Consider the following 12369-nt stretch of genomic DNA (forward strand, 5'->3'; position numbering starts at 1 on the left):
GCACTTCGCTTGCTACAGTCAGACCTGCATTGATGCAATGTTTCAGCAAGATCAGACTTTGGCCTCGGTTTGGTATAGAGGCAGTCAGCGGTGGTTGCGGAGCTCCGCGCTGTACAGCGCCGTCATCTGCTTTCACATTAGGAGGTTTCAGCAGGTGAGTAAGCAAGCTCAGGTATATGGAAGGTGTGCATACATGTACTACCGCGGGTGACTCCATTCACCGACACGTTTCACGTCACAGGACGTTTCCTCAGGGCGTCTGATTATCTGTGTTTTTAGGCTCCATGAGAGGAGCACATTTGTGTCCTTAGTGCTGTGCAATAAAATGTATGTGATTTTGGACAATTCAGAATAGGTGTACTAGGCCAATTTCTTTCATTTAATATATCGCATAATCACGGCTTCACTTATCACTTAGTCCAATAAAAAACACAAAATCCATCATTGCACAGCACGGCCTGCTGACCATATAAAAAGCCAATTTTTTCATCATGTTAACCACTTGACGACCAGGGGATTTCTGTCTGATCTGTGCTGTGTGGGCTCTCCAGCCCGCAGCACAGATCAGGATTATGCCAGGGCGATCAGACTTACCCCCTTTTTTCCCCACTAGGGGGATGTCCTGCTGGGGGGGTCTGATCGCCGCCAGCTTGCTGCGCTTTGCGGAGGGGAGGCTCTTCAAAGCCCCCCTCCGCATCGTTTTCGGCGCTCCCTGCCTCTCCGTCCCTCCCTCTCCCTCCATGGCCTGCGCAGGACGGATATCCGTCCTGCGCATTGAAGGATAGGCTTCAGCCTATCATATGCCGGCGATCCCCTGCCAATCAGAGGCCGGGGATTGCCGATCTGCCTTACGGCGCTGCTGCGCAGCAGCGCCGTATGATGTGAACAGCGGGGATTTCTTCCCCGCGTGTTTACATTTTGCCGGCGAGCCGCGATCGGCGGCTCTCCGGCTGTTCACGGAGACACCCTCCGTGAACGGACATGGAAAGGCCACTCGAACGAGTAGCCGTTTCCATGGAAACCCGCAGATGACCAGTTTACGTCAATCGGCGTTAGCTGGTCGGCAAGAGGTTAAGTAGATCTGGGGTTTTTTTTGGAGCTCGCACCTTCCCTTTAAGGAGATTCACAAAGTTAGGTGAGATCTATGCAATGGAGACAATTACGATAAAAACACTTACTTTTGGCAACATGGAAAAGTCTTAAAACATAAGTTTATATTGCTGTACGTGTTGAAATTATTCTGGACGCTTCCCGTCTCAGTGGTAAGGTTACAGGAACACACCAAAACGGACAAAGAAAGATTAAATGCTCACATTTGTTCAAACCCCTAAGGTTCTCAACGTGTGGTACGTGTACCCCAGGGGGTACTTCTGATGGTTCCAGGGGGTACTCGGGCTAGATATAGTTCACCAAGAACAAATTTAGAGTTTTAGAAAATGATAAATCTTATTTAAAGTGAACCAAAGATGGTTCACTAGCGCTTATTTATACTTACCTGGGGCTTCCTCCAGCCCCATGGGCAGCGCTGAGTCTCTCACTGTCCTCCTCGGCCCGTCCGTTAAACCGCTATGACTCCCAGTAGTCTGGGCAGCCTCGGCCTTCTGCGCATACGCCGCTCGGCCCTGTGCACACCCCTCATCGCACTCCTGTCTACTGACGTGTTCTGCACCTGTGCAGGCACTAAACACTCCAGGGAATAGGAGCACGGCAGGGGTGCATGCGCAGCTGAGCCACACATGCGCAGAAGACCTCGACTGGCGGTGACTGACCAGATTACCGGCAGTCATAGCTCCATAATGGAGGGGCCGAGGACGGCTAGGAACTCAGCGCTGCTCATGGGGCTAGAGGAAGCCTCAGGTAAGTATAAATTAAGCCTAGTGTACCATCTCTGGTACACTTTAAACAACACCAAATTAGTATTTTAGCTAATTAAAAGCAATAGTAAATGCTTGGAAATTATTTAAAACCAATTAATCGTTTAATTGGAAATTAATTGGAAATTGTTTAAAACCAAATTGTACTATGATTAAATATATGTTTGTCAAGGGGTACTTGTGATAATGTTTACTGCTAGGGGGTACTTGGTGAGTACAGGATTTTAAAAGGGTTACATACCAATACAATGTTGAGAAACAGTGTTCTAACCACACTCTCTCTAAAACAAAAAACATTATTCACTAGTGTTTTATGTCAATCCTCTGTTATAGTACTGTATATTGTAAAGCAAGTTCTACTCAGGTTTCGTGGGGAACAGTAAATTCGGGCGCCTGAGGCAAGTGGACAAATCGGGCGCCGCCATTCACTCCCATAATAAATATCGTTTAATGGGCGCCCGACAGGAAAAAAGGGCGCCGGAGAAAAATAACGTTTTATAAGCGGCGCCCGGAGACTTTTACTGTTTTATAACTGCTTCTCATGATTACACATTATTTTATGATTTATAATTTTTTAAACATTATTTTTAAACGAAAAACAGTACAATCTTTTTTAAAACATTATTTTTAAACGAAAAACAGCACAATATTTTTTTCACACGTTATTAATGCTTATCACAGGGGGGTCTTAGGTTTAGGCACCACCAGGGGGGTCTTAGGTTTAGGCATCAACAGGGGGGTCTTAGGTTTAGGCACCACCAGGGGAGTCTTAGGTTTAGGCACCACCAGGGGAGTCTTAGGTTTAGGCACCACCAGGGGAGTCTTAGGTTTAGGCACCACCAGGGGAGTCTTAGGTTTAGGCACCATCAGGGGAGTCTTAGGTTTAGGCACCACCAGGGGGGTCTTAGGTTTAGGCACCAACACGGGGGTCTAGGGGTTAGGGGTAGGTACAGGGAGGGTTACTTACTATTTTTTTTTAAACGTTATTATACGTTTCACTTTTTAAACGGAAGATTAACGTTTTCACAATTGCCAATTTCATGCACATTATTTAATTATTTATAACTTTATAAAACATTATTTTTAAACGAAATATAGTACATTATATTTTTAAACGTTATCCATGTTTATCGTTTAAAACCCGGCGCCCTTTTTTCCCAGCGCCCCTTTTTAACGTACGCGGTTTCGTGGCAGGAATTCTTCTTACAGACTCCCTGACAGTTCCCAATAAAATGTTGCCTTCTTAAAACAAAAAGGTATTTGCAAGACAAATACAAAATTACCGATATTCTACTATCGGCATTTCCTTGAGCCCATTTTACCAGGCCCAATAACCTGGAATGGTAAGGCCATTCGTTATTTCAACATCAATTGTGATATTACAATAACGGCTATATCCAGCACCCAAATTACTAATCGCTATTTTTACGCAGATGCTTCTGGATGTGTGCCTGGCTTTCAGGGGCATAAAGATATGATTTGCATATTCGGGAGTGATGCATCATTGGAAACCACACTTGCTCACTTAAATCTAAAATATTACAAATATCTTCTGTTTAATATTATATTTAGTATCACTTTTTTAGTAAGAGGCTTTTTGGTCTCTTTTTCCTCTTATGTCTAGTGGTTCTGGGTGACCATGAGCTTTCTGGGTACTTTGCAGTTCCAAATAAATAGTAGATGGGGCAGGGTTCCAAGTACAAAGGGTGCTCAGATATATCTAAATAGTAGATGAGGCAAAGTTCCAAGTACAAAGGGTGCTCTCATATATATCGCTGGGCAGCACCCAGAGCCTCAAACATAGGCTATAGAAATAGAACAAAGAAGGCAGCAGTCAGGGCGGGAGGGAAATTCCCTGATATACTGTATCTATTGACAATATCTATAGAATTGATGTCTCATTCAAAATACAAAACTTTACACACTGTTATTAATACAACTATGCAATAAGCTTGAGATTGTTCTATTAACTTGTTTTAAAATGTAATTTTTTTTTTAAATTGGACATGAGCTGTGAGCAGTCATTTGGAATTGTGAATTCTCTGCAGATGCAAGTAGCATTACTACATGAATGAAGGGAAGACAAAGTAAAAAAATAAAAATATGGAGTACATCCGTTTACCCAACAGTGGACTGTTGCCCAGGGTGCTATGAAGTAGAATTCAGACAATAAAAGGCAATTTTGCTAACGCTATCTTATGGAGAGAGATGTGTTAGCAACAATACTGGAACTTCATTAGTTGTATAATTTAGTAGAAATCCAACTAACAATCACTGTCTAGGACTCTAGGTAAACAAAACAGAAGACAATCAAGGCATAAAAAAATACATTTACAGTGTACCTATTTTTTTCATTTTGTTCTAAAGGGGGTAGGGCAAAAATATCTTCCTCTTCTTTTCTTCGTATATGAGACAGACTTGGAAACTCATTGCTGGTAACATAAGAGCAAAATGATTACATAAATCTGTTGAGAATGGAGAAATGAATATGTGAGAGTAGCTAGAATGTGCGGTGTGCACCTCTGCTTGTTTCCTGACAGGGCCGCTTTAATGGCTTGTCTCTTCAGAAAGGTCCTTAGCAACTTGTCATTTGTTTTCTTCACTTCATTGGCTGCAACATCTTTCTTCTGTCTTCTCTTAGCCTAAGAAAAAGAATATAACTTCTGAATGGATCAGATTTAGGAATACTATATAACGAGTTCCAGATACCTGCAGCCTGTGGCAATAGTGTCACACAGGCACGTATTTCAGTATTATTTTCAGAAAGGTAATGTTTCATAATGTGACAGTTTCATGCTAACATTTTCATATACTGCCTATGGGGGGCCCAAGGGATATGAAACAAAATTAGCTTAAAAGGACCACCATCCTGTAACAATGTAAAATGCAATATACATGTGTACACATACTTATAAAACATTGATTTCTACCATATTACAATGCACTATGAATTACTGTTAGTCTATGTTGTTGTTTTTGTTTGTTTGTTTGTTTTTTTAACACTCCATACAAAGATGCTGACCAGCCTCCCTTCTCATTTGCAGTCTGTTCCGGTAGTTGAATTAAACAACCATTCAGTAAGTGCTTTTGAAAATACAGAAAACCACGAGAATTGCCCATGAGGTTCTTAATTTTTGCTAACATTGCAAGGGATAAATTCACTCCTCTCACTGCACTAATATATACAAAATACACCCTCTAAATAAACAACCCGACATGTTTCGGCCCCTCTATAAATGGGGGCCTTCATCAGGGGAACAAAAAGTGCTAAACATACAAGGTGCTAAGTACTAAAATGCATTAAAATCAAAACATTGTAATTTATCACATCCAATAACAGTAGGATAGTATGTTGGCCTAAGCAGCAGCTGACTGCCAACATATTATTACATTGTTATTTGATGTGATAAATTACAATGTACTGATTTTAATGCACTTTACCACTTAGCACCTTGTATGTTTAGCACTTTTTGTTCTCCTGACGAAGGCCCCTTTATTTAGAGGGGCCGAAACATGTAAGGTTGTTTATGTAGGGGAGTGTATTTTGTATATATCAGTGCAGTGAGAGGAGTGAATTTATCCCTTGCAATGTTAGCTGAGGATATTACTATTCATTCATATCACCTTTCACTATTTTGTCACCAAACTAGTATGTGTTACCAGCGCTACTACGTTTTAATATTCCATCTTTAAAAGGACTCCGAGCAGTGCAAAAACTATGGAAAGATGCATATCTTTTTAAAGCTCTCTTTCTCCTCTTTCCAATGATATATAAACCGCCACCCTACGCCTTTTAGTTTTCGCTATTTTCGCGACTGAAATTGCCGCGGCCGCGATTTCAATCGCGAAAATAGAGAAAACTAAAAGGCGTAGGGTGACGATTTAGGGGTCGCCAGAAAGAGGAGAAAGAGAGCTTTAACTTGATATCCATCTTTCCATAGTTACATTGTATTACACAGGGCGACTTTTTCTGCTGAATGGAGCTGCTGACTTTGAGAAAAAGTCGCCCTGTGTAATACAATGTAACTATGGAAAGATGGATATCATTTTAAAGCTCTCTTTCTCCTCTTTCTGGCGACCCCTAAATCGTCGCCCTATGCCTTTTAGTTTTCTCTATTTTCGCGATCGAAATCGCGGCTGCGGCAATTTCAATCGCGAAAATAGCGAAAACTAAAAGGCGTAGGGCGGCGATTTAAATATCATTGGAAAGAGGAGAAAGAGAGCTTTAAAATTATATGAATCTTTCCATAGTTTCTGCACTGCTCGGAGTCCCTTTACTTAAAAGTTACATTTAATTTTTCCTCTTTCAAGGCTAATCTGTGTTTATATGAATGCAGCTATGACAACTTCATGTAAGTAAGCAATAACATTTCTGGGAGACCTGGCAGGCACTCGGGTAAAACTGAAATTGGCAGGTTACTGTGCTTGAACACCCAGTAAACTATGTGCTCAAGACTAAAAGCAATAGCTTGCAAAAACATTCAAAGAGAAAAAGAAGGTCTGGCACTATAGTTTAATAGCAGCAAAGCAAAAACAAGACTTGTGTGGCATGATGCAGTTGTAACAACAAACGTGCAGTGGGAGACTGATCATACATTAGAAAAGTGTCTTCCAAAAAGATTTCAAAGCAAAAAAGTGAACGTTTGCTGTACCTGGGTGATGGGAGGTGGCAGGTGAGGGCGCCAGTGGGTGCACGGCCCCACGACCGTTTCACAGGGCTAAACGCCAAGCCTCACCTGAGGTTGGATGTGCCATCACATGCGCACATCCAACCCCAGATGCAGACAAAGGGTTAACATCCTGTGCTTATATATTAGCTGTGTCTGTCAAGGACTGCCGAATTTCTGTGGTGGCACTGCAGAGAGATCAAATTACACTTGTGATTACTTAAAGATGAGGGGGAATTAGACAGGATCCTCTCTCTAAAAACACACGATGCATTTCTCTCTGTCTCCCTTCTGTACTGTGCAAGAGTTCAGGTCCACTTTAACTACTCTACGACCGCTCCACGCCAATGGGCGTGGCCGCGGCGGCAGCATCAGGTCCTGGAGATGGCTACTGAAGGAGATTGCGCGCAGGCTGCGCGCACATGTCCTTCTCGGGGAGCGGAGCTCCGCCTCGCCTTCAGTCTCTGCCGCTCGGGAAATTGTTAGACGGCGTGATCGCTGTCTATTTACATGTACATCGCTGCGATCAGCAGCAGTGCTGTACTGGGGACAGCCGTGTGACACGGCTGTCCCCTCCTGAGGCTGGGGAGTGATCGGCTGTCATAGGCTGAAGCCCATGACAGCTGATCACCCTGATTGGGTGGCGGGGGGAGGGAGGGAGCAGGGTAACAGAAATAAAAAAAAGGTCTTTTTATTAAAAAATAAATGAAATATTTATATAAAAAAAAATAAACAACATTGGAGAGATCAGACCCCACCAACAGAGAGCTCTCAGAGAGCTCTGTTGGTGGGGGGAAAAGGGGGGGGGGGGAAATCACTTGTGTGCTGTGTTGTGCAGCCTTGCAGCTTGGCCTTAAAGCTGCAGCGGCCAATTAGGGAAAAAATAGCCTGGTCTTTAGGGGGGTTTAACACTGCGGTCCTCAAGTGGTTAAGAATTAAAATTGTGTATTTTTGGTGTTGAAATATTAATTTACCGGTATGTATTATCTAGTCAATGTTTGCCCATTTTAAACTCTTTCCTCACCCTAATTTACATTCTGAAATTTATCACAAGTGGCAACATATTTAGTCCTGCTAGGTGCAGCTCTGCGGAATGTCTGTTTCCTTCCGAGAATTCCAAAGCCGGTGAAAAAAATGCCTGACCTCTGAGAATACCTTGGCAGGATAATTATTTTATGTATGTTTCTTCACAACTTCATATTAAGCACTTCATTTGTGATCACATCATCTTTACAAACGTTATACCTTATCTCACAATAAGCACACTTTCTTATAGCAAATGAAAGTAAATTACTTACTAGAGTCTGTTTCTTCAGCAGAGGGGCTTCCCCATCAAATACAAAAATGGGGTGGATTCTAAAAAATAGTAACTTGCAAAGTCTATGGAACAAGGTGAGCAAATGAGCATTTTGGATGGCATTTCCCTGGCGGTCTCTTGCTCCTTTTATGGCTTGATTCAGCCAGATGCTTATATCTTGATTTGTGGTTAAAGTCAAACTTTACACATCATTGATAAACAGTAAACAGAGTGAGCTATTTAGCTATATTTTCAGCTGCTGGTAAACACTTGTTTATATTCATAGCCTTTGCGCATATTTTTGTAAGCAAACATGGGATTAGAAACAAGCTAAATTAGCTCATTATTACTACAGTACATCATCAGAGGTTATCTTTAGGAAAATCCCACAAACCAATTTTATGCTCTAGATGCCTATACCCAGAATAACAGTGTCTGAAGGAGGTCATAGCCCTTTAACCCTTTGTTCCTATTGGTCCTTCAGTGTGATGGATGGCTTCATTGACCAACAGAGACTCTTAGTTGCACTTATATCTCTTACATGCGGCCTTTGAAACTGCAGAAAATGTAAAGCTTCAGTTTCAACTGGAGTTAACTCCTCATTAAGTAGATCAGAGCTGTCCCAACTCCACTCCTCGAAAGCCAAATCTATGCCAGAGTTTAGGATGGACAGAGAAATGTGTTCTACTTGTGAACCACACCTTTCCCGATTCAGTCCCATAAATTCATTTGAGCGTTGCCAAAAATGTGTGAGGACCTCGAGCTGAATAGCACTGATGTAGATTATTATTATATGCTTAATTAATATTGCCAAATGTTACTTCAGGAACAATATAAAATCCACAGCTGAGTGCTCTGCTCTACAATGGGGAGAATCTGGTGGTATTATCACTTTTGCTGCCTTTTCTTACCTGCATTTCAGACCCCACATGCCACTACATGGATGCAGGGAAGCGTGTCCATAGCAAGATCTTTAAAGAGACTAACATAATAAAAACCCTCTGTGGGATACTTACCTCGGGCTGAGGAAGTCTCAGGGTCCCGATGCGGAGCAGTGCTTTTCAGCGCTGCTAGATTTGGGCGCAGCCGGCGCCTCCATAGACTACAATAGGAATCATTCCTATTGCAGCGCTCAGTGAGTAACGTCAGAAGACGGAGCCGAGGTTGCTTAAAAACATAATAATTCGGCCTCCAGCAATCGCTGGAAGCCAAATTATTTCATTCCCTCACTATCCATGGCGGCCTGGAGGGGGAATAGTAATTAAATCGGCCCGGACTTGTGCAGAAGCAGGATCAGCCATATACCGCTGAATCCTGCACCCAAGTCTACCGGCGCCGATTTCAAATGTACTCTCCCGATGAGGCTTCCCCCTCCCCTGTAGCTTGAGGGAATCCAGCGCTGGCTCCTCCAACAAGCTTAATATATTTACCTCGCCGGAATCCAGTGCAGGGGCAGTAGCAGCTCTTCGTTTAGGCTAAGCAGAAATAGCCAAGCCTATCCGTTCTACTGCGCAGGCGTAAAAGGACTCGCACCTGCGCAGTAGAGCGGTTTAATCAGGTTCAGCTATTTACGCCTTAACCCGAATGAAGAGCAGCTAGTGCACCTGCGCAGGATCGCGATAGGTAAATTTTTACTTCACCACGATTCGTGGGGACCCCGCAAAGCAACGGAGGGACGGAGTAGCTTCATTAGGATTCAGAGGCTTCCTCCTCCCAAGGTAAGTACCCCCCAAGGGCCCTTTTTTCCTTACAGATTTTCTTTTTTATAATGACAAAATCATTACAAAGACCCTGGAGTGGTAAGCGGTTGGAGCTCTGGGCTGCAGACAGCCTTGTTTGCCTTAGCGCTTGTCCCCACCATGCATCTACATTGGCTATACCATTGCACAAAAAAAAAACCTCAAAGGTTCTGATTTGTCATGTGCAAAGAAAATTGGAGCAAAAGTTGCACAGCTGCCCAGATCAACCAATAGTAATGAATCTTGTATTTAATTGCTGGGTAGCTACTCTGCTTCTGTTCAGTTTTCTGTGTATCTGTTTTAATAAAAGACCCAATAGCAAATGCATTCTTTGTACAAGGATACCAACAGCAAGAATTTTTCCTTCTAATGTTTCTGGATTAACTGGTCGTCCGGAACATTCAAGCAGCTTCCACAGTCCTTGAACTCCCATACTGGTATTGTTTGTTGATTACCTCACGATTTGCCTAGAAATTCAAGACAAGACAAGACACAGAATATTTACAGTATATCACTTTTCATCTGGGAGACTCAAAGTGCTTTAGGGCTGCATCCACTTCAGTCACACTCCAGGGGCGTCCGGGATCATTAGGGAGCCTTGCCCAAAGATTCCTTACTGTTTTACTTACTGGCTTGAGCCGGGATTTGAACTCTGGTCAAAAGCTAAAATCCCACATTAAAAGGCATCAGCCTGGATATCAAAAATGGTTCTGCAGACCTGGCCTGGTCCTGCTTTAAGTGGCAAAGTCTGTGATGATTATCTAATTTTATACTATATCTGGGGTCTCAAACTCGCGGCCCGCGGGCCATTTGCGGACCTCGATACAATATTTTGTGGCCTGCGTCGGCAAAAGCTTCCTTATAGTTCGCTTCAGTGCTCCCAAGTAATCCGCCGCATCCCGCTCTGCCCCTTCCAGGAAATGCCGGCGGATTGCCCCCCGAGCGATTTGGGGACTCTGCAGCCCACGTTTTGCGGCGGGGACACGGCGGGAGCTGCTGATAGACTTTTTTTGTGAAATCCCTTATGCGGCCCAGCCTCATCCTGACTTTGCCTCCTGCGGCCCCCAGGTAAATTGAGTTTGAGACCCCTGTACTAGATCATCTTTAGGATAGCTGAAAAACTAACAAATTTGATGCTTTACAATTGCAGTTGATCTTCCAATAACCTGCTCTATGGTCATATTTGAGGAAAGCAGTTAATAAAGGACACCTGAAGTGAGAGGATATGGAGGCTGACATATTTATTTATTTCTAAACAATACAAATTGCCTGGTTGTCCTGCTGATCCTCTGCCATCCAATACCTTTGTTGGGAGATGATGAAGCAGATGTGCTGGTGAGTGAGACACCTGATGCAGCAGATCAGGTGTTTCTGACATTCATGTCAAATCTGACTGGATTAGCCGCATGCTTGTTTCTGGTGTGATTCAGACACTACTGCAGCCAAATAGGTAAGCAGGGCAGCCAGGCAACTGGTATTATTTAAAAGGAAATAAATATGGCAGCCTCCATATACTTCTCACTTCAGGTTCCCTTTAAATAAACATACAGAGCAGCATTAGAGCCATCCAAATAAATTCATGACACAATAAAAAAAAAACATTCACAAATCATTTTGTGAGACATTATCTGCATGCACGACTATGGTCCGCACCTCCACAGTACCACAAAGCTTCTCATGCACAAGCGGCTTCATGCTACTGCATAGGTGCAGACTGTGTTCCCTCATGCGCAATACACGGGAAAGGAGTGCAGCCACAACAACAAATGCAACACTCGCTTGTTGGATATGTTTAGAGGGCCCTTGCACAGGAATGGTGGGCTCAACGAGGATTCTGGAAGCCTCTGGATTATACAGAGGATCGCCTCTAGTGAGAGAAATAACCCTTTACCTTTTGTGATTTTTCTGCAACGACCTTTCCGCGATCGTGGTTAGCGCTTCTATAGCACTAACGCATTTGCCGGGAAATCACCTGAAAATGTTGCAGGCTACACGTTTGCCAATTTGCGTTAATCGCTGGCGATTAACGCAAATTGCCCAAGTGAGAACGGGCCCATAGGCTATTATTGCACTAGCGCTTTAAAAAGCGCTAGCGCTTGAGCGTTTCACCAAAATCACCGGCAAAATTATCTAGTGTGAATGGGCCCTTACAGGTTCACTTTAAGCATTGTACCTCCCCCCCAGCACAAAATATACTTAGAATCTCCCCACATGTAAATAAGCAGTGTGAACTCACCATCACAAATTTAAATACGCTACCCAGAAGCAGTTGAGCAGGGGGGGCACAAAAGAATGACAGATAGTCAGAGTGGCCCTATGATTCTTCCCCCCCCCCTTCGAAAAGTAGGAGTTTTTGGTGCATGCTGCGTCATTCGGCTCACTCCCACCGGCACACACACTTCCCTTCAGCTTGGTCACTGATCTGTGTTTTCAGAAGGCAGGCACAAAACATGGGAGCCAATTATGCAGCCATGTGCCCAGGACATTCAGCAGCCCACCTAGGACATCTGGCACCCACCTGGGACATTGCCTGGGACTGGGGACCCTAATTCTGGGACATGTCCCAGTTAAACTGGTCACTGTCTGCAACACCACACTGTAAACTTAGTCTTATGGGTTTATTTAAAGTGTAACTGTCGGGCATAAAATAAAAAAATTCTTTATTTTTTATCTGGTAAACAAGTAATAAGGATGCTAACCAGAAAATCCAAAAGTTAAAATCTCTATTACTTTTCTTGTTTATAAATGATCATTCTCCAGTTTACTTGACTCTTATTTGGTACATTGCCGCA

The 12369-nt window shown here is 43.3% G+C and overlaps 1 protein-coding gene across 4 annotated transcripts in view; it reads right to left on the reverse strand.

Annotated features, from left to right (window-relative positions):
• ERCC5 (ERCC excision repair 5, endonuclease) overlaps positions 1–12369 on the reverse strand; it is a 46805-nt gene that overhangs the window by 33281 nt on the left and 1155 nt on the right. For all 4 annotated transcript variants that reach the window (XM_068268005.1, XM_068268003.1, XM_068268002.1 and 1 more), the window contains exons 2-5: positions 9923–10044; positions 7840–8015; positions 4395–4516; positions 4217–4306 (exon numbers count right to left, since the gene is read on the reverse strand). In XM_068268005.1, the coding sequence (XP_068124106.1) occupies positions 4217–4306; positions 4395–4516; positions 7840–8015; positions 9923–10010 (476 nt within the window). In that variant the 5' untranslated portion in view covers positions 10011–10044. The remainder of the gene's footprint in view (positions 1–4216; positions 4307–4394; positions 4517–7839; positions 8016–9922; positions 10045–12369) is intronic.

Source organism: Hyperolius riggenbachi, chromosome 2 (assembly GCF_040937935.1).
Source record: "Hyperolius riggenbachi isolate aHypRig1 chromosome 2, aHypRig1.pri, whole genome shotgun sequence".
Classification (NCBI taxonomy): domain Eukaryota; kingdom Metazoa; phylum Chordata; class Amphibia; order Anura; family Hyperoliidae; genus Hyperolius; species Hyperolius riggenbachi.